Source organism: Miniopterus schreibersii (assembly GCF_964146895.1).
Source record: "Miniopterus schreibersii genome assembly, chromosome: 10".
NCBI lineage: Eukaryota > Metazoa > Chordata > Mammalia > Chiroptera > Miniopteridae > Miniopterus > Miniopterus schreibersii.
In genome coordinates, this window is record NC_138110.1 from 44,457,371 (window position 1) to 44,485,065 (window position 27,695).

Consider the following 27,695-nt stretch of genomic DNA (forward strand, 5'->3'; position numbering starts at 1 on the left):
GACTTTTTATCTTAACAGGAACTTTATAATTTCTCTGAAATTGATGGAAATACAGAGTCTGCATCTGCATCTGTTATCTCCCCCACCGGAGGTTTTTGGGGATTACATTGGAAGATTATAGACAGCCCTTAGCCTGCAGTGTACTCATTAAAATAATGCTTTCTCTGTCCCTAAATACTTGTACTGAGATGTGCTCCTGATAGATCCTATTATTCAGTCAGACTCATGTCATCATGCATTAGCTGTTTTCAGAAACATCCTGCACCTGTGTCATTTTTGTTTACAAATTTGACATAAATTTCTAGAAACCCACATGGGGAGTGTGCTGAGACAATATGATACAATCCTATAAATATTCCTTCCAACTGTTCCTTCATCCCGTGGTTATTTTTATTAGCCATCTACTCCTAACTGGGGTGCACACAGCCTCCTGTAGCAAGTACCTTGCCACAGGAGTGCTTCCAGTATTGTAAAGCTAAGTGACTTTATAAGCAGCCCACTGCCTTTCATCCATTGACTATAGATAGATAGCTTTTTCTTCAACTTGAGAACTCCCCAGGGATTCTAGAAGTAATGCTTCCTGCCAGGACTCCCCACTAAGAGCCCATTTGAGGAGAGTACTGAGAGACAAAGTAAAGCCCGGATGCCGGGTAAACTATTCTTCAGCACAGCTGGTTGAGGATTTTCCAGCTGTGGGTGGAACTGCTAAAATCCCGTCCCTGAAACGGGAGAGATGGCACTGAGAACACAAGTATAAATGCCAGACGTCTGGCGCCATCTTCTGTCATTGTCAAGAAATAAGATATCAACACTCTCCAGAGATTCAACTAGTCACCTTCCCTAAATGTCCATTTAAGATCTAGAATATGTGTCATTAATCATAACAAAAGCAAACACACATAGAGGTAACTACTTATGGGTATTGATGTGAACACTTTACACATATTAATTCATTTAATCTTTTTTTTTTTTTTTTTTTTTAATACCGGGCATTCTGCTTACAGAAGCTACCTTATTTAAAGGTTTAAGTTATCATCTTTGCTGGTAATGTGCCTTAGAAGTTGCTCGTGATTGAAGCTTTGTTGGGTTCCCCGGAAGCAGCACCTAAGACCGAGATTAGTTTGTGTAGAACATTTATTAGGGTTTATCCTTGGCTGCCACACCTCTGAAAGGGAAGGGAAAGGAAGCAGAACTGGGCAGAGGATAAGGCTGGGCATTGACGCAGTCACACAAGACCTCAGGCACCCCTTGGAGAGCTCTGAAGCTGGATGGCCTTCCAGGATTGTTTCCCATTGCAGTGGGAATGCTGGGCATTTTTATTCGGAATCATGGACGGCACCTGAGAAGACAGCATGACCTTAGGCAAAATAGCTGGAGAGCAATTTCTAGGAGGAGCTGACAGCTGAGGGACAAGGTCCTTCAGTCCTGAAGGTGGGATGCGGGCATCATGTCCCATGTGTTGCTACAGGCATGATATGAAAACAAAGAAATTTTCTGAGTTCCCGAGACACCCCACATAAAGAAGAAACAAGTGAGTTTTTAGAGGCAGTCCAACAGAAAAAGGAAATCTCAGGAAATAAAGCCCACATTTCTGAAGCCAAAGGGGTTACTCCATCCATAAACCGCTATGCACGAAAGCTCCCCTTATTTATTGTGTTACTTTCTGTGTTAAAAGGGTTCCTCTCTGATTTCATGAATCCATATTTGCATAAGAATTACTAATTCAACTATAACAGTCTGTCCCCACATAAAAGAAAAGATGTCTCAGCACTGCCTCTTACATAGCAATGGATTGGGACATGACTGAGACATTTACTCAGAGGCACCCAAGTGACTGTCCAGCACTTTAGTGCACATGCTACATGCAGCATCCAGCACAATAGCAAAGCAAAATCAGTCCAAACTTTTCAAAATTATTGGTGGGGAAATATCCCCTGAGTGATTTAACAGTTGCCAAGTCTTGCCATTTCTGTATTTATCACAACCCAAGGAAAACTATAGAGGTGGGGCATAACTCACAACCTCACTTCAAGGATAATTTGAGCATTTATGAATGGATTTTATATCATTGTCCAAATCACAGAGCCTTAACTAGGTTTCAGTAATGTGGTTTTTTTTTTCTAATCTGTCTTCTGTATCTATGAACTTGGTTTTGGGGTTTGGGGAGGGGTTGTTTTTTGGAGGGGTGTTTTGTAGATTTAGATCCTACAGATAAGAGAGATGAGATGATATTAATTTTTCTTTGATTTATTTCATTTAGCATAATGCCCTCAAGGTCCACCTGTGTTATTGCAAGTGGCAAGATTTCACTTTTTATGGCTGAATAATAGTCATGGAGGGGGGGGACATTTTCTTTTTCCATTCATCCATAAATGGACATTTGGGTTGTTTCCATATCTTGGCTATTGTAAATAATGCTGCAGTGAACACTGGGGTGCATATGTCTTTTCGAGTTAGTGTTTTCATTTTCTTAGGATAAATACCCAGCAGTGGAATTGCTGTATCATATGATAAATTCATTTTTAATTTTTTGAGGCACCTCCATACTGTTTTCCATAGTGGCTGCACCAACTTATATTCCCACCAACAATACACAAGGGTTTTCTTTTCTCCATATCCCTGCCAACACTTGTTACTGTCTTTTTGTCAGTAGCCATTCTAACAGGTGTGAGGTGATATTTCATTGTGGTTTTGATTTGCATTTCCCTGATGATGATGGGGAGCATCTTTTCATGTACCTCTTGGCCTGTATGTCTTCTTTGGAAAAATGTCTGTTCATATGTCTTTTCTTCTGCCCATTTTTAAATCAGGTTGTTTGGTGTTTTTTGCTATTGAGTTGTACGATTTCTTTATATGTTTTGGATATTAGCCCCTTATATTTAATGATTTGCAGATATAATGATTTGTAAATATTTCTCGCATTCAGCAGGTTGATTTTCATTTTGTCGATGGTATCCTTTCCCTTGCAGATGCTTTTCAGTTTGATGTAGTCCTAGTTAATTTTTCTTTCTGCTGCTTTTGCTTTTGGTGTCAGGTTTAGAAATTCATCACCAAGACCTATGTGAAGGACCTCACTGCCATGTTTTCTTCTAGAAGTTTTATGGTTCCAGCTCTTTCATATAAGTCTTTAATCCATTTTGAGTTCTAAGTCACTTAATTTTCGTAACAGCCCAGTGAGGTAGGTATAATGACTGCTTCCATTTTGCAAATAATAAAATAAGAGCAACGAGGGGTTAAATAGCCTGCCCATGGTCACTCAGTGACTAAGTAGTACCTGCAGGATTTGAATCTGGTTATAGAACCTGTGCTCCTAATAATTGCATTTTGTTGCTTCTTTATGTGGAAGCAAGATTTATTTTCTCTTGAATTGCGCTTTAAGTCTTTTGTTTATAGTATACGAGTAAAGCAAGGTCTGTGAAAGTACTTTGGAAAGGGAAATGTTATACAAATCCAGAATTATTTTGAGGGTCTCGTTGGCCACCTGCCTCTATTGGCATCATGAGATGTGAAAGGAGAGTTGATAGACAGTCCAAGAGAACAAATTTACATTGTTGGGCACAAAAACTAAGTCTTTACCAGCGAGAACTGTCAGGAGCCCTCCTATGCCACCAGATGTTAGCAAGAAATGCTGTCAGAATACATCAGTGGTGTTCCAAATATGTGGTTATTTCTGTTTTTTTGTTAGGAGGGCCTCACATCAAAGTACAGTTTCAAGCCTTACACCTCATGGTCATGGCACTGCCTGATGCCAACAGGGACACAGCTCAGGTATGTTGTATTGACCTCATGGTTTGTCATTGGCTCTTATTGGTCAGAGGAAATGGCTCAGGTAGAAAACTGAAAAGCAAGATGACAAATTACTAAGCCAGCTGAGCATGCTGCAGACTGGTTTCCCTTCCATGTCCCCTTCGCTATTCTCCTGAGGAAGACAAGAAAGAATGTAAATCCTGGAGTCTTCTTGAATATTTCAGTTTCATTCATTCAATCTATTAAGTTATATTAAATGTCTACCACATGCCAGGGTTAGGAGTAGGAAAAGCAAAGATGGAAGACTTAAATGGAATAATGTCAGAAGTAAATGAGAATATTATGTAAGTTGTAAAATATAAAACTCTATAATTGTTGGTCCTCAGCTGCCCACCTCAGTCTAGGGACAGAAGATCTGATGAGTGTCCTTGGGAAGGAAATTCGAAGACATTGATTTAAATTTTTTTTTTTAAATGTTCATGCCTTACAATTTCCAAATTCAATTCAGTTTAAAGAATTCTATGATCTCTGAACTTTAGAAATTACCTGATAGGATCTTGTTATTTTACAGATTAGAAAAATTAAGCTCAGAAAAGTGATTTCTCCATTAACATATAATAGAACATTTGGTAGAATCCTGTTTCATAGTTCTTCATCCCAAATATCCCTCCCTTTATTTCAAATTCATGTCTTTGCTATATGTTGGTCAAAATCAAAGTTGCTCTTGCTATTTTGATACTGATTCTGTATACAATAGGAAATGTGTTATAAGTACAAGAGGTGTTAAAGATCTTTGAAATGAGGTAAGGATGAGTTAGAAAGAGCCAATATTTTTGACGTCAGTAAACATAATGCTACAAACAAATATGATTCTTAATGCTACCTCTTATCAACATTTCAGTTTGGTGAGGACCTTTCCTCCTACATAGTGAAAACGCCTATGTTAATTATAGTAGATGTCAGTTATATCATATCCTCAACCCAAGGATGGGGTTGGCTATGGCAGAAGAATCTTTCTCTAATACAGTTTGGTCATTTTCCAAAATCTGGAATTTATTAGTTTGGTTTTGGCTTTGTCTAAACAATGATCTTTTATCAAAAAAAAATGCACCTGGTATCAAATTCTGGATCAAAGTGTCATCTACCTTTTCATATAACTGAGGATGCAGCAATTATCAAAAAATTCAATACATTTCTAATAAAAGATCCTCAAAAAACATTATGGAACTCGTGAGGAATCCCCCCCATTCTTCCTCCCTCCCATTCTCAATTGTGGCTGGAACTACCACTGCAGTTGGTGTGGTGTAGAGATCAAGAGCTCTGGCTCAAGAGTCAGGTTTCTTTAGTTCAAATCCTGGCTTTGCCACTTAATGAACTGACGCTTGACAGAGCTGTCGATCTTTCTCCACTTTAGTTCCCGCATCTGTAAAACGATGTTAATAACAGTACCTACCACGCAAGATTTAGAATGATGATGAAATTAGTGGATATATATAAAGTACTAAGAATAATGCCCGGCTCACAATAAATCATCAAATAATGGTAACTATAATTACTATTATGTGCTGTCCATTTTCTCCTTACAAATACTGTAGCAGAATTCAAACTTGGAAAACTAAAGAGCATCTCCTTTTAGGATTTCAGTCCTCTTGGGGAATGTCAGAAGGTCTGATAAGCATTTATACTTTGGTGGCTCAGCCAAACTATTAAGCTTTCTCAAAGCTTTTTAAAAAATATTTAAAACAGCTGCATGTAAGCATTTTCCTTTAGTCTACTGAAGATTCCAAAATGGAAAAAACAATAGAAAAATGATACCCAAAATGTAAAATTAACAAATTTTTCAGTTGTGTTCACATTTGGACTGAGGAATGAGATCCTCTTTTTTTTCTTTAAAATGGATTTTCCTTTCCTAAGAAAACAGTAAAATAGTTTTTAATAGTAATACCCTAAATTAAGATTGTTTTTTAGAATTACTTTTCTTCACAACAAAACTGCATGACATGTTTTGTGTGGGGTGTTTTTAGATGTAGGGTTTTCTCTTCCTAGTTTACTATTTAATTTTCATATTTGTCAAACTTGTTTAGGATAAAAGAAAATAATAAAATGAAAACTATTATTTATAGAGACTCCAATACAATGAACTCCATAAAAACTTCACATTTCTCATGAGCACTTTTAAGCAAGTAAAGGGGAATGTAACATTTAACCATTCTGTACTTCTGAGAATATTCTTACAATTTTCCAGAGGCACAGCAAGTGAGTATAGAAACAAGCGACAGCAACGATGGGTGGCTTTTGATAATTTACAGCAGTGTGACACAGTGCTGTATCTTTGTAGGCCCTCATGACATTCTTCAATAAAGTGATTGCCAATGAATCAAAGAACCGAATGAGTATATGGAACATTTCTACTGTGATGGCACCGAACCTTTTCTTCAGTAGAAGCAAACATTCTGATTATGAAGAATTACGGTTAGCAAACACTGCAGCCCACATCATCCGCCTCATGCTCAACTACCAGAAAATTCTGTGGAAGGTGAGTCACAAGGTGGTGCCTGTGACGCTCCTTTGAAGTCTCCCAGCGCCGGAAACATAAAGGCTCCGGGAGCAGGGAGCGCCCCGGGCACAGGGAGGAAATGCTCCTGTTGAGATTATGCTCCCGTTGCCCGTGGCATTTTTGTACATTCTTTAAAGGCTGAGCCTGAACATGTTCTCTCTTTTAAGTATGAATCCTAGTAGTTTTTTCTAATTTTTACTCCTGGCCACCGTTGCAAGGATACTGAGTGGCCAGGAGCTACCATAACTAAAGACAGAGTCTGCTGGGGAGGTGTGATTCCAGTGGTTTCCTTCCAGTCAAGCTATTTTCCTTCTCCAGGTCCCATGTTTCTTAATCAGTCAAGTCAGAAGGATGAATGAAGCCACGATGTTGTTAAAGAAGCAGCTGCCAAGTGTCAGGAAGTTGCTCAGGAGGAAGACCATAGAGCGGGAGGTAATCAACAGGGAGGCACATATCGTTACCACCAGGTTTTTATTTCTCATAGTGAGCCTCAGAGTGGCTTGTAAGTTAGAACCAAAACTTTTATATTCTCACAAAATGTCAATCTTATGACTATACACATTGTGGAAATTGTGTATAGTACTCTCCACGGCAGACGACTGTGGTCTTTTTATTGTGTTGTGCGTTTTGGTTAAAGTTTTGAAATATCACTGTCATGAAGATTACTTATTGTTTTATGTTGCCAAGTACTTAAAATGGTTCTCACAAAAGCTGTAAGTTGACGTTTTAGTCCCTATGAATTAGATTTCAGTATTTAATATATCTAATAAGTAGAGAAAGGGATTTCTTTAGTGATTGAATACTGAAAGAATATCTTATGCTCAAGTGGTTTTGTATAAATTCATTGCATCCTGAAGAATATTTGCATTAGCACAGCTGTTTGCGTGGAGGTACATAATGGAAACAGGTTTTGGAAGAATTCTCTTTGTTGCTTTCATTTAATTTGAGGATGATTATGAGTGTCAGACACAGCATTTGACTTAAGGAAGATGGAGAATTACATGCAACCCACTTTGCCCTTAAAGGAATTGACACCTAATGCAGGAGATAAGGGTGTACAAGAGCTGTGACTGTGCGTTAAGTGCCAGATCAGCTGTGCACACAATGTATGAGGACCGTGCACAGGAGAAAGAAATGTGCTCCTCATGGGGAAATGTGAACAGCTTCATGGAGGAAGTGTCATTTGAGCTGCACGCTGAAGGATGGATAGCATTTGGAAGGGAGAAGGGAAGGAAAGCTCATCCAGGGAGGGGAATGGTAAATGCCAAGGCGGTGAGGGGGAGTGCTGCTGGGTGATTTATCACAGTCATGATGAATGTGCAAAGTGACTTTACATCCAGTAGAACCAAGACATTTATCTATCTAAAAAATTTTTGTTTTGAGAAAAATTCACATAATAGAACATTCATCATTTTTATTATTTTAAAATTGCACAATTCGTTGGTTTTAGTATATTCACTATGCCATGCAACTATCACCACTATCTAATTCCATAATATTTTCACCATCCCGAAAAGAAATCCCATGCCAATTAAGCACTCAGTCCTCATTACCCCTCCCCACAGCCCCTGAAAAACATTAATCTACTTGTGGTCTCTAAATTTACCTGTTTGGGACATTCCATATGAACAGAATTATACAGTATATGGCCTTTTGTGTCTGACATCTTTCACTTAGAAAAATGTTTTCAAGGTTCATCATATTATCGCATATATTAGTACTTCATTTCTTTTTTATTTGATTTTATATTCTTTTTAAAAAACAACTTTGAGATATAATGCACATATACAGTTCATCTATTTAAAGTAAACAATTCAGTGGGTTTTAATATATTCACAGATATATGCAGTCAATAAAACAATTCTAGAATATCATCACCTCAGGAAAAAAATACACTCTTTGGCTATCATCTCTCTAACCCCATCTGTCCCATTTCCACCTACCAGCCCTAAACAATAACTAATTTTGCTACTGTATAGAGTTCCCTATTCTGGACTTTTAGTGAGTGAAAAATCATATAATATGTATTTTTTTGTGGCTGACTTATTTTACTTAGCATTATATTTTCATGGTTCATCAGACTTAAAGTATGCATTAATACTTTTCTTTTTTATAGCTGAATAATATTCCATTATATGGATATACCACATATTATTTATCCACTTATCCATTGATGGACATTTAGGTTAGTTGCACGTTTTAGCTAATATGAACGATGCTGTTGTAAACATTCATATACAAGTTTTTGTGTAAATATATGTTTCAACTCCATTGGGAATATGCCGGGTTACATGGCAACTGTATGTTGAAACATCTGAGGAATTGTCACTGTTTTTCAAAGTGGCTTCCTTTCACCATCAGTGTATGAGGATTCAGATTTCTCCATATCCTCACCAACACATATTACCAGAATTTTGTTATTCTAGCCACCTAAGGGGTAAAATGTGGTATCTCACTGTGGTTTTGATTTGTATTTCCCTGATGGCTAATGATGTTGAGCATGTATGTGTTATTGGCCATTTGTGTATCTTCCTTAAAGAAATGTCTACCCGATCCTTTCTCTTTTTTGTTTGGGGTATTTGCATTTTTATTACATTGTAAAAGTTCTTCATATATTCTAGATGCAAGTCCTTTATCAGATGTATAATTTGAGAATTTTTTCATTCTATGAGTTGTAGTTTCAATTCTTGGATATTGTCCTTTGATGCGCAAAGGTTTTTAATTATGATGAAGTGTACTTGTATCTGTTTATTTTTTGATCATGTTTTTGTTGTCATACCTAAGAATCCTTTGTCAAATCCAAGATCACAAAGATTTGACCCTATGTTTTCTATGCAGAGAGATAATTTTTCTTCTTCCTTTACAATCTGGGTGCCTTTTATTTATTTATATTTTCTTGTTGAATTGCCCTGGCTAGAACTTTCAGTAAAATATTAGGTAAGAAGGCTGGAGCAGGGATCCTTATAGCTCTGCCTGAACCTTCACTTTCTGCTTGGACAGAGCCTGAATGTCAGCTAGAGGTGAAAGTTTAAGTTCTTCGCAGGTCTTTCTTGAACATGTGCACAGCCTTGGACATGCACATGGCCTTCCAGATTCTCTGGAATATGTGGAAGCTTTTCAGAGCCCTTATTCTTCAAAGTATGTCCATCTCTAGGCTTGCCTCCAAAGCTTTTTAGTCTCTCATTTTCCCCAACTCTTACCCACTGCACCAGACAACAGTGACTAAAACATTTGCCTATAGATGTTTTCAACATAGCACTATTTTAGCACTGATCAAGTTCCAAGTTAGGCAAGCTAAAGGCAAACCCTTTGAGCCAGTCTTCCAGGGAACCACCAGACAGGTCAGAACAAATAGAATTCTTTGTGAGTGAGGTGTCTTTTACTCCCTCTAGTTTCTGTACCAGGAATGCAGGCTGTCATTTTCAAGGTTATCAATGAGCTAGGGAACAGAGACGGGGAAAGTGTAAGTTAAAAACCCACAAAGCTCACTGTTCTTACCAAGATTCAGCTGTTTTTCTTACTTTAGGCATTCCTTGGTTGCAACCTTTGGGTTAGTATCCCAAAGGGATACTGAGTTCTGAAAAAGTTGATACAAATTTTGCCAGTTTCTTTATTGCGTGAATGGAGGGACAAACTTTTGGACTCCTTACTCTGCCATTTTCACTCTGAAAAATTTTAATGGCAAAAGTATATGTTCAGAGCTGCTGAAACTAAGGTCAGGTCAGGCTTTGCCCTAGGAGCCTGGGAGAATTAAAGTCTTTATCTGAATCTCAACTTTACTATAAATCAGGGTAGGGGAGGAGGAAGTAATGTTTTCTAGCTCCCAGAGTTATCATTAGCATCAACTCGTGCTATATAAATGTCAATTATTTTAATGTTTTAATTGTAAATTAGAACCAAGGCCAAATTTAAAGTATCATGAAAACAACACTTAAAGATGAAGAAATAGTCTTTCTTCAGTTCAATTGAACTATACCATGTTTTTAATTCTTTGATTGGAATACATAGTTCATTGAAAGGTTAAAAAATTCAGTAAAATAAAAATTGGTTACCTTGACTTTCCCTCCCAGATACAAACAATGTTACCCATGGCAGGTTATGTGTACACAGGAACTTGCAAGTGTATATACTTCTAGAGAGGCACCAAGCACATACAAGCAAACATGAGTAAATGTCCTCCCCCTTTTTTTTTTAACATGAATGTTAACACATAAAACACTATCCTGCATCTTGCTTCACTGACTTAAGAAATGGTGATTCTTCCACATCGGTCCACAAGGCCTTCTTCTCTGCTTCTTTTGTGTGATATTCTACAGACACATCATAATTTATTTAAGCTGTCTCATATTATTGAACAGTTAGATGGTCTCCAGTCTTTTGCTATTAAGATTTTGCATCAGTGAATAAACTTGTTATATGTCATTTCTCACAAATGATGTATATTTGTAGGATAAATTTGTAGGTTTGGAATTGTTGGATCAAAGTACATACACGTTTTAAAATTTGGTAAATATTCCAAAATGTTTTCCATAAAGACTGCACCAGGTTTTATTTCCAGCAGTAGCATATGCTTGTCTTTCCAACATCAATGCTAAAAACTAAATGTGTTTTATTTAGGTAACAAGCCCCAAGACTTCAAAGGTACTACAAAAATCACCTTCTTTAAGAAGAATGGTAAGAAAACAAATAATTTCCATTCCTTCCTAATTATTAACTTCCTACATAGTATTCCCTGGCTACATCCAGAATATCTGTGTATAATTTTGGTCATGATATATTCTTCAAACTTGACATTTTTAGTGTGGCACAACAAGCTTATCAGTACTTTCCGTGTCTGCCTCTATCTTTATATGGCATTCACCCTATATATGTGTCGCTGTCTCTTTCTTGCCTCTGTCTCTTCTCTTAATCCAACCAGTCATATTGAATTAAGGGCCTACCCTGCTCCAATATGAGCTCCTCTTAGCTAATTATATTTGCAATGACTCTATTTCCAAATAAGGTCATATTCTCAGGTATTGGGTGTTAGGACTTCAACATATCTTTGTGGGGGATACAATTCAACACATAACATATTCCTCCTAGGGTACATATTGAATCAGTTCACATAAACCTGCATCAACAATACTCCCTTTTGTGAATAGAATATGCAGATTTAGAGTAATTACCTGAGGAGTAGCCAGACAAATAGAAATTTATTTCTTTTCATCTCTAATTAGAGAATTAATCTTTAAAACACTCAAAATTTTGAAACAAAGGAATTTTCCAGTCAATCCTAACAAAACAAATTTCTATTAATTAGAGAGCAACATTTTTTGAATATTTCATTTTGATGGGAGCTACAAAGTTCCCAAGCCAGTGATGTTACATGAAAGCAGGGACATTCTCTTCCCCAGTAGCAGCCCATGTTCTGCTCTTCACAGTGTTATTAGCACACTTTGAGGGATCAAGTTCAAGTGTCCATCTGGACTTAACTTTGGGCTGACTAAAGAAAAGGGATATTTAAAAAATTATATTTTCTAATTGATCCTTGAATTTTTCATGTTGATAATATATTGAAATATATAATTCTGCTTACAATAGGCTTTTTTAGAACATTGTTCAAGGAACAGTTTTTTGGGGTTTTTTTGGCATAACCCAATTCTACTCCTCTCATGACTTTTAAGGTTTTAAATAAGACTTAAGTGTGTTGTGACCGTAAAATCCCAGGTTAAGTTTTGTTTACTCTCCTGTTAAAAAGAAAATAGTGTTTCATTCTGGTTAAATACTAGTCATGTTTCCATGTTTCCCTAATTCAGAGTGCCATTGATTTTTATATCTCTTAAGTACAATCATTGAACTGATTGATGTTCATCCTAGTTTGACAGAATGTACTGAATTTTTCCTCATTGTCAGTCTGATGTGCCAGAAGGAGTCATAAGGGTCCATGCTCCACGTCTCTCGAAGGTGTCCATGGCCATTCAACTAAATAGTCAAACCAAAGCCAAAGACATACTTGCAAAATTTCAATATGAGAACAGGTGAGTAAAAGTGAATAAAGCTGTCTGTACAAAGACAATGAACTTGTGTCAGATGAGTGACTTTCCAGGAATTTACAAATTTGGCCATTTCAAAAAATTAGAACCTGTCACTTTGGGGACTTAACCAATAAATGAAAAGTTAAAAGTAGGGTAAGAAGTTAGTAGACCAGAGAATTGACAGTAACAGAAGTTTTCTTTTGTTTTAAAGGAATTTCTACAAGTGGGATTCTTATTTTTTATTTTTTTAATTGAGATATAATTGACATATAATATATCTGGTATACAGCATAATAACTTGATATTTGTATATATTGCAAAATGATCACCACAGTAAGTCTAGTTAATATTTGTCACCATACATAGTTACATTTTGTCTTGTGATGAGAACTTTTAAGGTCTACTCTTTAGCAATTTTCAAATATGCCATATAGTATTAACTGTAGTCATCATGCTGTACATTACATCACCATGACTTATTTATTTTATAAGTGGAAGTTTGTACCTTTAAACACCCTTCACCCATTTCTACAATCCCACTCCCTTACTTTAACAACTACCAGTCTTTTCTCTAAATCTGTGAGACTGGTTTTTGTTGTTTAGATTCCACATATAAGTGAGATTATATGGTATTTGTCTTTCTCTCTATGACTTATTTCACTTAGCATAATGCCCTCAAGCTCCATCCATGTTATTATTGCAAATTCCAAGGTATCATTTGTTTGCTCATTGAATACTATTCCATAAGATATATCATATTCTTTCTTTATCCATTTATTCATCAGTGAACACTTAGGTTGTTTCCATATTTTGGCTATTATAAATAATGCTGAAATGAATATGGGAGTACATATGTCTTTTCAAGTTAGTGTTTTTGTTTCCTTTGGATAAATACAGAGAAGTGGAATTGACAGATCATATGGTAGCTCTATTTTTAATTTTTGAGCCACTTCCATACTGTTTTTTTCTTATAGTGACTACACCAATTTACATTCCCATCAGCAGTGCACAAAGGTTCCCTTTTCTTCACAGCATTGACACTTGTTATTTTTTATCTTTTTGATAATAGCCATTCTAACAGATCTGGGGTTATATCTCGTGGTTTTTATTTGTATTTCCCTGATAATTTGTGATGCTGAACATTTTTTTATGTACCTGTTGGCTATCTGTATGTCTTCTTTGGAAAAACGTCTATTCAGATATTCTGCCCATTTTTAAATCAAATTGCTTTTTTGCTATTTAGTTGAATGAGTTCTTTATATATTTTGGATATTAATCCCTTGTTGGATATATGGTGTGCAAATATTATCTCCCATTCTGTGGGTTACCTTTTAATTTTTGATGGTTTTTCTTTGCTGTGCAGAATCTTTTTAGTTTGACAATCCCACTTGTTTATTTTTGCTTTTGTTGCCATTGCTTTTGGTATTAGAGTAAAAAAAAAAATCATTGCCAAGACCAGTGTCAAAGAGCTTACCACCTACATTTTTTTCTAGCTTTATACTTTTAGGTCTTACATTCATGTTTTAACCAACTTTGAGTTAATTTTTGTGTAAGATTACAAATGGGATTCTTAATAGGAAACCTATTCTATCTTGGTGTCTTCATTTACTCAATGAGTTTTACTTTTTATTAGAATAAAAATTATAGCAAGTTAGTTTTGTAGATCTCTTGATAGATTTCCAGGAATATCATTATTTCAGGCTCTCATGGGCTTTAATATGCCAATATCAGATAAAGTTTATATAGTTAAGTGAACATCATAGCTGTTGCTTTCCTTAAAATATATTTTCAATAAACCTTGGCATCAGAATGGTATTTACAAAAAAACAATTTTGCATATCAGCCATAAATTGCCTTAAAAGGGCATAAATAATCATTTTTGTCTAGGTATGCTTATTCAGGGATAAACATTTCCCTTGAGATTTTTAAAAGACGAGAAGCACTAGTTTAAATCTGTCCATTAGAGAGCAGGTATAATTTGATGGTCTGTAGTTAAGCTCTGATGGTATCCTTAAAAAGAAGCTTTCAAATCATATTAAAAAGGAGTATCCATGTTGAGCAAAAAGAGCCAGTTGTAAAAAATTACATACTTATATTTTTGAAATTACATAACTTTAGAAATGTAAAATAAATTAATGGATACCAGAGGTTGGGTAGGGTTGATTGTTGCGGTGGGGGGGATGGGGGGGATAGAATGGGTGTGGTTATAAAAGGACAACACCAAGTACCTTTGTGGTGGTGGAACTGATATCTTGACTCTGGTGGTTGATAAAGGAACCTCTAAATAATTATAGTGAACTTAATGCACACACAATGAAGTACAATTAAAATGGTAAATCCAAATAAGATGAGTTGGGTTGTATCAATGTCAACATCCTGATTGTGACATTATACCATAGTTTTGTAAAATCTTAATACTGGGGAGAACTAGGCAAAGAATAATCTCTCTGTATTATTTCTTACAAATACATGTGAATCTACAATTACCTCAATAGAAATTTCAGTTAAAAGAAAAACAGGAGTAGCCAATAAAAGTAATCCATGCTGTTAGAAATCAGGATGGTGGTTTTCTATGAGGGTGAAAGGTTAGTGACTCAGAAGGCATCACAGTGGCTTCTACAAAGTTCCTTTTTTGGATATGGGGGCCGGTTACATGGTGTATGCACTTTTTGTATCTTTTATACTTACTATGTAAGCTCATACATATAAAGCTTACATAAAAAAAGACGAGTAGACAGAGGCCAACAGGAACCCCAACATTTACTCTTTTCTGCCGCTGGCCCTGACACTAAAACACCAGTTAACCCTGGGCAGTAGTAGAGGGACTTGAAATTCCATTTGAGGGATTTGGGCATCCAATAGATTTCTACTTACAAAGTTGTCTCTGTATGCTCATGTAGACCTTTTGTAGAAAGAAAACCTTGGATATCCCTGAGCCAAAAAAATGACCCTTGATCTAAACCCCACATTTTATACAAAAATTAACCCAAAATGGATAACAGAATTAAATGTAAAATATAAAACTTTTAGAAAATTACTTACAATGAAACTTTTGTGATTTAAGGCTAGTGAAGAATTCTTAGACTTAACATTAAAAGCATGACCCATAAAGGATAAAAATTTATAAATTGGACTTTATCAAAATTGAAATATACATTTAAAGATCCCATTAAAAGGATGACAAGACAAGCTAAATATTTGAAGAAAATATTTACAAACCACATATTCAACAAAGATCTAGTATTTAGACTAGGTAAAGGACACTCATAACCCAGCAGTAAAAAGACAAACAATCTCCTTTGAAAATGGGCAAAAGACATGAACAGACATTTCATCAAAATGGATACAGTTGACAAACATGCACATGAAAAAATGGTCAGTATCTTTAATCATTAGACACCTATGAGAATGGCTAAAATAAAAAATAGTGATAACACCAAACAGTGGCAAAAACAGAGAAACTTGATTGCTCCTACATTGCCGATGGGAATGTAAAATGGTACAGTCACTCTGTAAAACACTTTGATAGTTTCTTATAAAACTAAATATGCAGTTACCATGTGAACCCAACATTTCTACTCCTGGGAATCTATCCCAAAAAAATTAAGACTGTTCCCACAAAATGCTCTGCACAAATGCTTATAGCAGCTTTATTTATAATAATCAAAAAGTGGAAAAAACCCAGGTGTCCTCTAACAGGTAAATGACTAAACAAACCATGGTACACAGCTATACCATGGCATGCTACTCAGGAATAAAAAATCAGCAACTTGGGTGATATCCAGGGATTTATGCTGATTGAAAAAATGCTAATACCAACGAGTTCCATACATTTCCATTTCCATAACATTTTGAAATGACAGATTTATAGAAATGTAGAATGGAGAGGTAAAGGGTGGGGGTATGAACAGGGACAGGGAGATGGGGTTGGGTGACTACGGAAGGGAAAGGAGGGCTCTCGTGCTGATGGAAATGTTCTGTGTCTTGACTGAATCACTCAGCATTCTGGTTGTGATATTGCACTAGTCTTTCAAGACTTTTCTGTTAGAGGAAACTGGGTAAAGGGGACACAGGATCTGTCTGTATTATTTCTTACAACTACATTCACAGTTACAATTATTTCAGACAGTTTAAACAAAGGTGAACACACATATTCTTCCTCACAAAAGAGAGGAAAAACAATCTTTTTGAAGAAACCAACCTTAAAGTCATTGGGGGTAGAGATCAGAAAGGGTCTTTCCAGACTCTTCTACCTCAGCATCCTAGTCTGGAATAGAAGAATTAAATTGGGAAATCATTTTCTCTGACTTGCTTTTATTATAGGGCAAAGACATGCAATAAAATCAGTGTTAGCAAAGCATTAGTCAAACTTAGAAATGTGACATAGGCTGAGGGGAGAATCCCATTCAGTTTTGGACAAATACGGAAATGAAACCTGACTTCTTTTGAACTGAGAGTGATGTGACCAATGACGGGAATATGAAGCGTCCGGCTCCTCGGCCAGCCGAGCTAAGTCAGAAGCGGTTGCCTCTCTAAACAGAGCTGGCAGCTGTGGGTAAATGGGCTCCAGGTTGCCGTGGAAGCACCGGGGCACCCATCTAGGTTTGGAAAAGTCCCCTCCTCTCTGTGCCTCAGATGCTCGTCTACGTCAAACAAACAAATGGTATCAGAACTTCAGTCATAATGATGATTTATGGGATGTATTTCACTCAAGGCAGAATGAATTATTTGTTACCATAGTTAATCTACAGGTTGACCTCAGATCATGAAAGGGTTAAAATTATATTGTTTTCTCCTTTTTTCAGTCACGGTTCTTCAGAATGCATTAAAATTCAGAACCAAAGACTATATGAAATCGGAGGAAATATAGGTAAGGATTCTTTAACAATTTTTACTCCTAAATTCTCTGGTTACTCTACAAGGAATGTGATGCCATTATTATAAAAGTATATTTTTTAAGTTTCTTAGATGTAAATTCAAAAGCAGTCAACTTCTGATTATTTTTAAAATCAGGTAAAAACAGTATGACCTTCCTAAAATATTTTCAAAATTTAAATGTGAATAGTTTAGTTTATATGGAATAGACTTTGGGTCTTTTAAATGTGACTCAAAGTTGGAAAATCTCTTCCTGGAAACTCATGAAAAACAAAAAAAGAACATCATTGAACTTTCTAAATCACGACACCCTTTTTATTTAACTTCCCTATTTCCACTCACAGCCCAAGTTCATTCTTCCTATTTCTCTGAGGCTGGAAAAGGAATCCAAAGAAAGCTCCCTCTTATTTCTTCCATGCCCATGTCTTCTGCTTGCCTTCCTCACAGTCCAGAGGAAATATCTGTGCTCCTGTGTAAGACCAGCGCTTCCATGCATGTCTCACTTCATATGTCCCCCTTTGCCCAGGGAGGAGATTGATCCAGTTACTCCCCCATTCTCTCTTTTACCATCAGCTTTTCCCTCCAACTGCATCATTTCTATCTGCATAAAAATTCTGGTAATGTCTCATTTTAAAAAATATTTTCTATTGATTTTAGAGAGAGAGGAAGGGAAAAAGAGAGAGAAACATTGATGTGAGAGAGAAGCATCAATCAGTTGCCTCCTGCATGCCCCCTACTGGGAACCGAGCCTGCAGCCCAGGCATGACCCTGACTGGGAATCGAACCGGCGACCTTTCAGTGCGTGGGAAGACGCCCAACCAACTGAGCCACACTGATCAGGGCATGTTTCTCATTTTTACAAAATTCTCTCTTGAACCCCTTCACGTCAACTCCTGTTTTTGTTATGCTTTACAGCAAAACCCCCTTGAATCAGTTGTCTCTACACCAGTTCTCTTCCTCTTGTTCTCTCTTGAAACCACTCCAGTCAAACTTTGCCTTTCAACACTTAATCAGAATTGCTCTCTCGTCTGGGTCACTGGAGAACTCTTATGTTGTGAAAGCCAACGATTCAGTCTGCCTCTGTAACTACCTGAGTTGATCTTTTCCTTCTTTAAAAAACATTTTCCTCACCTGGTCTCAAGGACAACCTAAGCTTCTGGCTTTCCTCCCACTACACTGGCTACTCAGGAGTATCATTTGCCTGTTATTTTCTCAACTTCTTAAGATTAGAGAGCAGTAGGACTCAGGCCTTCCAACTCTTCTCTATCTACACTTAACTTCCTTGGGGAGCTCAGTTCATCTCATTGCTTTGAATATACCTGTATGCTGATGCCTCTCACATTTATATCCAGACTTTCCCTCAAACACCAACCTTGTATTTTCAATCACTGGGCATATTCTGCCTTGGGTCGTTGCATTTGCTGACTTTTGCCTAGAATGCTCTCTTTTAGATGATTCATTTCTCATTCCCTTGCCTCATTCAGGTCTTTGATAAATATCACCTTCTCAATGAGGCCTTCCTGGATTATATCTTCTCTATGTTCCTTCCCTGCTAGGTTGTTCTCTAATGTTCTTACTACTGTCAGACTTGCTTTATATTACACTTGCTTCTTTGCTAGTTGCCTTTACCACTTTTAGAATGTAAGCACCCAGCGGGCAGGCATTTTTGACTATCTGATGCATTGCTGTAGCCCCAGGCCTAGAATAATTCCTGGAATATCATAACTTTCAATAAATATTTGGTAAGTGAATGAATCAAGCAAGCCATCAGATCTTGGTAATTTTGTTTCAGACTTTACATTTCGAACACACTGTATATAAATATTTTCAAATGTATTTGCCACATGGAATGATCTTTTTGTTATTTCCCGATCTCCTGCCTATGGGCATTGCCTCCATAGTAAAACTAAAATGAATTTGCTTTTAATCTTCTCTAGTCCTGGTCAGGTTACTATCTGTAAAACCACTAGAGGACAGGTATTATAATATAAATGATCAGTTTATACCCGAAACAAGTGCTTTCTATTTTTTTTCTAATTGAGGTGGTGAGTCTAGGGAACAATTTGCCTATGGTTGGTATGTCTGTTTTTCCACAATTTCACATGGGATTTACTTAAAGTACTTAACAGCCAGAAAGAAAGGAAGGAAGATAGGCAGGTTTTGCTAAGAAACTTTAAAATGTATCTACAGTCATGCTTTTTGTCAACAATGCATATATGGTCCCATAAGATTATAATGGAGCAGAAAAATTCCTTTTGCCTAGTGGCATTGTAGCTGTCATGATATTATAGAGCACAACACATTCCTCATGTATTTGTGGTGATGCTGGTGTAAACAAACCTACTGTGCTGCCAGTTGTATAAAAATACAGCCCACGTAGCCTGGCTGAGCATGGCTCAGCGGTTGAGGATCGACCTAGGATCCAGGAGATCACGGTTCGATTCCCAGTCAGGGCACATGCCGGTTGCAGGCTCGATCCCCAGTCAGGGGCGTGCAGGAGGCAGCCGATCAATGACTCTCTCGTCATTAATGTTTCTGTCTCTCTCTCCTTCTCCCTTCCTTTTTCTGAAATCAATAAAGATATATTTTTTTAAGAAAACAACACAGCACACATAATTACAGTAGTAGGCTATGACATCTAGATTGTGTAAGTACACTCTTATGTTCGCCATCTAAATTTTTTTGGTCTCATATTTTAATTGTTGATCACTTGTCGAGTGATTAGTAACGGTATGAAAGTACTTAATAACTAAAGTATTCAACTCTATAAACAATAAGGAAAGTACTCACTGTACCTACTTTTGGCTAAGAAAACTGTTTTGGCCTTATTCAAACCTTATACACACACAGGCAGAAGTGTTTACTCCTAAAAACATGCTCTGATTTTCTCTTTCTTTTAGGACAGCATTGCTTGGATCCAGATGCTTACATATTGGATGTATATCATGTAAATCCTCAAGCAGAATGGGTGATTAAACCCCAGTCGAGTTTTTGAAATACCCTCAAGATGGCAGCTATTATGTATTATATGCCAGGAAAATTCTACGTTAAGTAGGGGGCAAAAGACTGCTTTTGACATGTTTGTTCCTATAACCCTCTTGGTATTTCTCGGCCGAAGTGGTGTCTCCTGGCATTGTCAACATGAACTGTGTAAGAGGATATGGTCAACCACTTGAGCTAAAGCTTTCTCATGACGGTTCCTTGATAAGAGTGAAGGAAAGAGGTTGTGATCCCTCCTGAAGAAAGGCCAGCCTAGAATGGGAATTCTAATTCTTTCTAGTACTTTGACTTCAGCAGAAATAAACTTGGTCCTGTACCTAGGGACAGGAAACACTTCTTCATGGAGCAAATGCTACCAAACACAAGAGGTGGAATAAGACTTTTATACTTACGTTATATACATATATTGACCTTTTTGAGCAAGAATGCCAGAAATATCAGTAACTTTCACTCTATAAAATAATTCAGATCTACTTTCCAACGGGAATCAGTTTCTGAAGTTACACGTACAATATTTATGCTCTGACTTACTCCAGAATTGGAGAAGGGGGAATTTCTGTTTAAAGATACCGTATTGTTATGTATGTTGTACTGTATCATGACAATCAGCATTCTGGTGCAAATGAACATTTCTTTTTCTTGGGATGGTGAAAATTGATATTTTTCAAACTAGTTCCCTTATGGGTACAGGGCCCTTGAGGCAAGCTTAGTTTGACAAAGGGTACTCTTATGTTTTCATAACCTTCCATGTAGTCAAAAGTCACAGAGCCTCTCTTTTTCACATCATGATTATGGTGCTCAACGAATAGCTTTCCATGTGCCAGGCATTGATTTCCTTTTCTGACCAAACATATCATTTTTTATATTTTACAACTGTAGATAGTCATTTTTGCAGCCCCAGTTTAAAAATACAGAACTGCCTTTATCCAAGAGTGCTGAAAAATACTGTTACTTTCAGATTTTATATGCTGTAAAAGCAGGTTTTGTTTCTGTTCATCAATCATAGTCATGGCCAAGAACTGTGGATTAGCATCAGCCTTTAAAATCTGATGCATATTTTGTAAGCAGAAAACTGTATCTCTATCAAGATCCTGTGGAGCCAATTTTCCAGACCTGCAATTCTACAGTTGATAAGAACACACAGTCCCCCATGATTCTAATTGAAAGCAAATCTAAAATATGCGGGAGGGGAGGAGAGGAGGTCAGACAGCTCTGCCTTTCATCTTGAGAATGCAGATACAGCCCTTGTAGAGTTAGCTAGAAATGAGGCAGAGGTCTCATTTATCCCACATGCTTTGGATTAGAATCCACAGATTGATATTTTGATGACTTTGTATCAGTTTTAATGAGATTTAAACACTCAAATGATTCTCTCTTGCAGTTCAAACAAGAGACAAAGTTGCTCACAATTGCAGAAAACATTATCTGCTTACCAAGCCTTTAAACATAATGTGATAATAATTTAAGCCCATATATACAAGAGAATGTTTATATGCTGCATTATGCCTTGATGTTTATAAAAACATTACTTATATTCAACATGTAGATAATTCCATTTCTGGTCATTAAGATTTTGTTATATTTTTGTAGAAAACTCAAATATCTATTCATTTTATTTGTTTGAGAATTTTCATTTCCTTTTCCTGAAAACCCATTAGAAAACAAACATGTTCTGTAAGTTTATGCTTACATTTCATTAGTTTTCAATATGTGGGTAATTGATGGCGTATGAGTTTACATAATGAATTTCAAGAGTTTGAAAAAATGCTTTTATCATTTTTGCATTTCAAGCAGCAGGAGCAAACATTTCACTTTATGTAGTTGCTAAGTTCCAAGACATAAGATGGCAGTAATATATGCCTACCCACATGGAAGGAATTCTTCAAATTAGCTACCTTACACTTCTGTATATATGAAAATAAGGATTGGTTAATCCCATTGTATTTCTTATCATTTAGAATAAATTCTGTTGTTTATATAGAAAATTCATGAATCTACTCATTTAATTTTTTATTAGGAATTTTCATTTCTTTTGACTGAAAACATATCAGAACCTATAATAAGCTCTAAAGATTTCAAGATTTACTTAACTTGTGATCAGTTTTAAATAAATGGCTAACGGATGACAGGTAAAAACAGTAAGTTTCTGAATTCCTTAGACACTTGTGTGTGTTTTCATAGGTTAAAGACTTAACTGAGTCAGTGACTTTAATCACTTTAATGTATTTAAGGATGTGTGACAACTTTCTAATAACTGTATAATATGGAAGGCCATGCCAATACCAGTATCATTATCCAATGATACCTTTTATTCTCAGTCACAGGGTTAACTGATTAGAGAAGAACTTTCAGTAGATACACAGACAAATTTTTATGTGGATAAAGAGGTTCTTTTTACTAACTTTATCCTTAAAGAATAAACAAACCCTTGCAATTAAAATTCAAAAATGCCTGCCACGTATCTTTGCATTATCAAGAGTTGTTTTAAAATACCTATAACCTGTAAAAGTGAATAGTATATTTGGAAACAAAAGCAGAGTCAGATATTGGGCCTGTAAATTCTGTTTTTAATAGCTTCCACCTTGCCCCTAATGCCCTTGGTGTACTGTTAGGAAAATAATATCCAGGAAAATACTAGAGAAAATTAACATTTTAGGAACACTCGTTTAAAAAAAAAAAAAAAAAGGCCTAGAACTGGCTAATTTTTTCCTTTATTTTGCAAAAGAGAATCCTTTTGTTAAGCCACTCACTGGGGGATATAATTCTTGGAGTGAATGATCTTTGAACAAACTGGAATGTTAATTTCTTTATAACATATACACAGTATAAACTACCTCACTTGCCTTTCTTGGGAAAAAAAATTAATGGACTTTAACAATTTTTGTTACAAACTGTCCCTGAGTCTTATTGTCACTTCAGTTAGTTTCAGTGTACATTTAATAATATACATTTAATGATGTAAAATATTTTTAGCAAAAGCTTTAAAGCCAAAACACTCTGAAACTGTGATCTGTGGTATGCTCTGAGAGACTGCGTGTCCCTTAGTTACTGTCTTGTGTGTTTAACCTTATTGAGATGCAGGTTTTCAAATGTAGGGATTAATATTCATCTCTTCTTGCAGGCATTTTTCACCTGCTTTTCCTCTATTGCACGTGACTGAAAAGTAAGATGAGATTAACATGACCCTTCTATCAAACATATTTCAGCTGTTTTTCACAAATGCATCACACACCCGAAAAGACTATACATTATGGGGTTGAATAGTTCGTATTTCTGACAGGCATTTTCAATTCTTTTCCATAAATATGTCACTTAATGAAAAAGTTATATGACATGGATTAAAATGTTTCTTTCAAGCATTTTCAATAGTTTTACATACACACACCGTAACTTAAAAATAACACATGTTCCTTCAGGCATTTTTCAGCTATTTTCTAAAACTGATTTGGTTGAAAAATTGTATCATATCACAAGGAATGCCAGTGTTTTATGTTGCCTCCCATCTTAAAAATTAATAATGATCCTTTTGTCCCACCAGCTTTTATTGTTCAGTATAATATGTATGTTGCATTTTATTCATGAAAATAAAAATTAAAAAAAATAAAAGCATTGCCATGAGAATTCTTATACTTACTTAATTACTCTAAGGCTACCAAGGTGCTGATGAAAGAACAGGAGCTTGGAAATCAGAAGGCTCCTGTCTGAGCCCTGTAAGTCTCTGTCACTTACTAGCCAGATGGTGGTCTTGTGTGGAAGCCATGTGGCACCATGGTCATGGTGGATGGTTGTGGGTAAGGCACAGATTGAATAGGCAGACACTACTTCCTAGATTTGTTTGAGTTGGTGCTTTGGACAAGCTTTTAATAGGTGCTTTAAAAAAATTGTTTTAAAATATATATAGAAAAGACATTTGACATAATTCAATGCCCATTTATGAATTTTTATAAAATTCAACGTTTTACTATATATCTGTGCGAAATGCAAGAAAGAAAAGGCATAAAGATTAGAAAAGAAGAAACAAAGCAGTCTGTGTTTGCAAATTATAGAAAAGTCTAAGGTATCTTCAGCTATTAATATAATTTACAAGGTTATGTGTTACATAAAAATCAGTTATATTTTTTATTAGCAAACAATTGGAAAATAAAATTTTAACTGCCATTTACTATAGTATCAAGAAGCAAATACTCATGAATACATTTAACAAAAATATGCAAAACATGTATGCTAAAACTACAAAATATTTTTGGTAAAAACTAATGAATAGCTAAATAAATGTATAGATATACAATATTTCTGGATAGCAAGAGATGGGAGAGAAATGGTAAGATGTTAGTTCTCCACAAATAGATCTATAGATTCAATGCAATCTCAATCATAGTACCAGTAGGCTTTTTAGGTAGAAATTAATAAACTAATTATAAAGTATATATGGGAATATAAAGAATCTAGAGTATCTAAAGTAATCTTACAAAAAAAAAAAGAACAGAGTTGAATTTAGAATGAGCGGTGCCAAAGCAACCTGTGGGGAAAGGAAACTTTCAACAGATGATACTAGAACAATTGGATATCCACATGGGGAAAAAGTTGACCCCCTCACAGGATACACGAAAATTCATCCAAAATGGATTATGGAGCTACTTATATAACCTAAAACAAAGAGGCCTCCAGAAGAAAACAAAGGAGAAGCTTTGTGACTTGGGGTTAGGCACTGGTTACTTAGAAACAGAAAGCAATGCTTATAAAAGAGAATGATAAATTAAACTTCAACAAAATTTAAAACTGCTGTATATCCAAAGACATCATTAAGAAATCAAATAAGCAAACTACATATCAGGAAGTATATATATGTATTTGTAAAGCACATATTTGACAAAAGACTGAGGTTCAGGATATATAAGGAATTCACTAATTAAAAAGACAAACAGCCCAATTTTTTAAATGGACATAGACTTGAACAGATACTTCAAGAAAGATGTATGCATTTGTCAAAACTGAATGTTTGCTTAAGATTTCTGCATTTCATTATATGCAAATGTCTGAAAAGAAAAAAAATCTGTGAATAACAAATATTAAAATTTAGGTAATGATATGTATACTGAAATATTTAGGGGAAAGTACTGGTGTCTGTAACTTATTTTGAAATGTGTTTAAAAATAAGACAGATTGATGAATGGATAGAAACATTGATAGATGGATAGATATGCACCAGACCAATTATAGTATATTTATGGTAGAATGGTGGTAGGTATACCATTTCAATGTAATATTCTCTATGCTTGAAATTTTCAATAGTATAATTTTGAAAACAGAATTATAGTTAATATCATGCTGAATGGTGATACACTGAACATTTTCTTCCTAACAGAGGTTCTCAACTGGGGATAATTTTGTCCCCCAGGGGGTATTTGGTGATTTCTGGAGACAGGTTAGGTTGTCACTACTGGGGAGTGAGAGGATGCTACTATCCTGTAGTGTATGAGAAGCCAGGGATGCAGCTAAATATGCTATAATGCACAGGACAGCCTCCACAAAAAAGAGTCATCTTGCCCTAAATTTCAGTAGAGCTAAGCTTGAGAAACCCTGCCCTAAGATCACAGACAAGGAAAGCATGTCTGCTTTTGCTATTTCTGTTCAACACTGTACAGCAGATCCTAGCTAGCGTAGTAAAGAAAAAGGAAAGAATTTTTTGAAAGGACTGAATAATATTGTTTAATTTGCAGCCAATATTACTACATAATTATGTAAAGAAAATCCTAAGTCAGGAATCTATTATTAAAATTACTAGAATTAATAAGAACATTTAGCAAGGTCATGGTATCAAGGTCAATCACAAAGATCAATTGTGTTCTATATATTAGCCAAAGACAACTGGGAAATAAAATATAAAAGCAATACCATCTGTTCATGACTTTGGGGTAAGCAAAGATTTTTTTCACACAATGTGGTAGGACATTTTCTCAATTTCAAAGATCTTTTCAAAATATTTGACAGTAAAACATAAAAGCAGATTAAAGAGAATTGGGATTTTGAGCAATGCTGGGTTTCCCCCTAGATGTTTCTTTTATCTTCCCAACAGTAAAGTACACTTCTCTAAATATCTTCAGACAGAAGATGGGTGGGGGTGATGAGGAGTAGGGGGATGGGGAAGTGTGTGCTTTAGAAAGGATTTACCTGAGTTATATCAACTTGCAAGCATATGTGCACTATTACAATTTGTTCATGAACTTCAAGCTAACAATAATTCATTCTTACTGTTTGTGATCTCATCACATATTTCCTCACTGTGCAATTTATACAGAGGGATTAGCCTGAGGACGTATAGTTAACCCTAGAATAATACAGGTTTGAATTGTGCGGGTTCACTTATACGTGTACTAGTTTCTGGTTGGAAGTCCCCGGATCCAGAGGGCCAACTGTGTGCCATGATCTAGGCTACTTTATGTAAGGAAATTGAGTATCTGTGGATTTGGATGCTAGAACCAATCCTCTGAGGATACCTAGGAATAACCAAGTTTTAGGGGAGAGTTAAGTTATATGTGAATTTTGACTGCATGTGAGTCTGTGCCCCTTACCTTGTATATTTCAAGGATCAACTGTACTGTTTTCCATCTGAGGTTGATTGAATCTGCATATGCAAACCCAGGGGGAGCCGGGTCCAAGGCCAACTCTATACTTACTGAGAAAAATTCTGCCCCTAAGTGAACCCCTGAAGTTCAAACCCATGTTGTTCACTAGTTTGGCTTTCAGTTGCCACAGGCAGCTATACTCACTTGTTTAATTTTACCTTCTTAAAGCCTCCCATAACTCTCTACCCCACTGTTCAATTTAGCCCTTAATTTTATAGTGTTTTAGTGTGAATACACATATGCATTGTGATCCTAACAGGTAGAGCATTTTCTCCATTTTCACCTCAACACCAAGTTCAACCGCTAAGTTAGCAATTAATATTTGATTTTCAACTTTTAGTCATGTATCAATCCTAAATACCATGAACTGTGTCAGAGACAGCTGTACAGCAGACCAAATGTGAAGTTAATGCCTTATCATACATCTATTTGTTGGGCCCTATCCTCCAAGTCAAAGCAGCAGTCTCTTTTCAGAAGCTTTGACACAAAATGAAGTTTTATACCTGGCCTTCCAGTGGTATTCTTGGGACTCATTCAAGGGATTGACAATAGAAAGGCCTAAGAAAATTGTAATTGAATAAAACATCTTCCATTGCTCTGTTTCTTTCATTTGGCAATATGGGTGACTGCCACCTACTAGTATCCTTTCTTCATCTAGGACACATTTCCTCTCCAGGAGCTTGTAAGGAAACAACCAACTTGCTTTGTAATGTCAGGATAAAATGAGACTATCAACTATAGTTAAAACTGCAGGGAAACTGGAAGAAAAACTAGAAAAATGACCAAAGATTTAATGAAAAATGTAACACCTTGGAGAATAAAAAGGGGAATCTTTAGGGTGCAAAAAATTGCCCATATTTTCTTCCATAGTTG

The 27,695-nt window shown here is 36.0% G+C and overlaps 1 protein-coding gene across 7 annotated transcripts in view; it reads left to right on the plus strand.

Moving 5' to 3' along the window:
- The window catches only part of ARHGAP28 (Rho GTPase activating protein 28), a 144,549-nt gene extending 120,772 nt beyond the window's left edge, over positions 1-23,777 (plus strand). For all 7 annotated transcript variants that reach the window (XM_081149188.1, XM_081149192.1, XM_081149189.1 and 4 more), the window contains 7 exons: positions 3,686-3,768; positions 6,086-6,283; positions 6,623-6,736; positions 10,922-10,978; positions 12,200-12,324; positions 17,127-17,191; positions 20,097-23,777. In XM_081149188.1, the coding sequence (XP_081005314.1) occupies positions 3,686-3,768; positions 6,086-6,283; positions 6,623-6,736; positions 10,922-10,978; positions 12,200-12,324; positions 17,127-17,191; positions 20,097-20,191 (737 nt within the window). In that variant the 3' untranslated portion in view covers positions 20,192-23,777. The remainder of the gene's footprint in view (positions 1-3,685; positions 3,769-6,085; positions 6,284-6,622; positions 6,737-10,921; positions 10,979-12,199; positions 12,325-17,126; positions 17,192-20,096) is intronic.
- Positions 23,778-27,695: the final 3,918 nt, after the last annotated feature.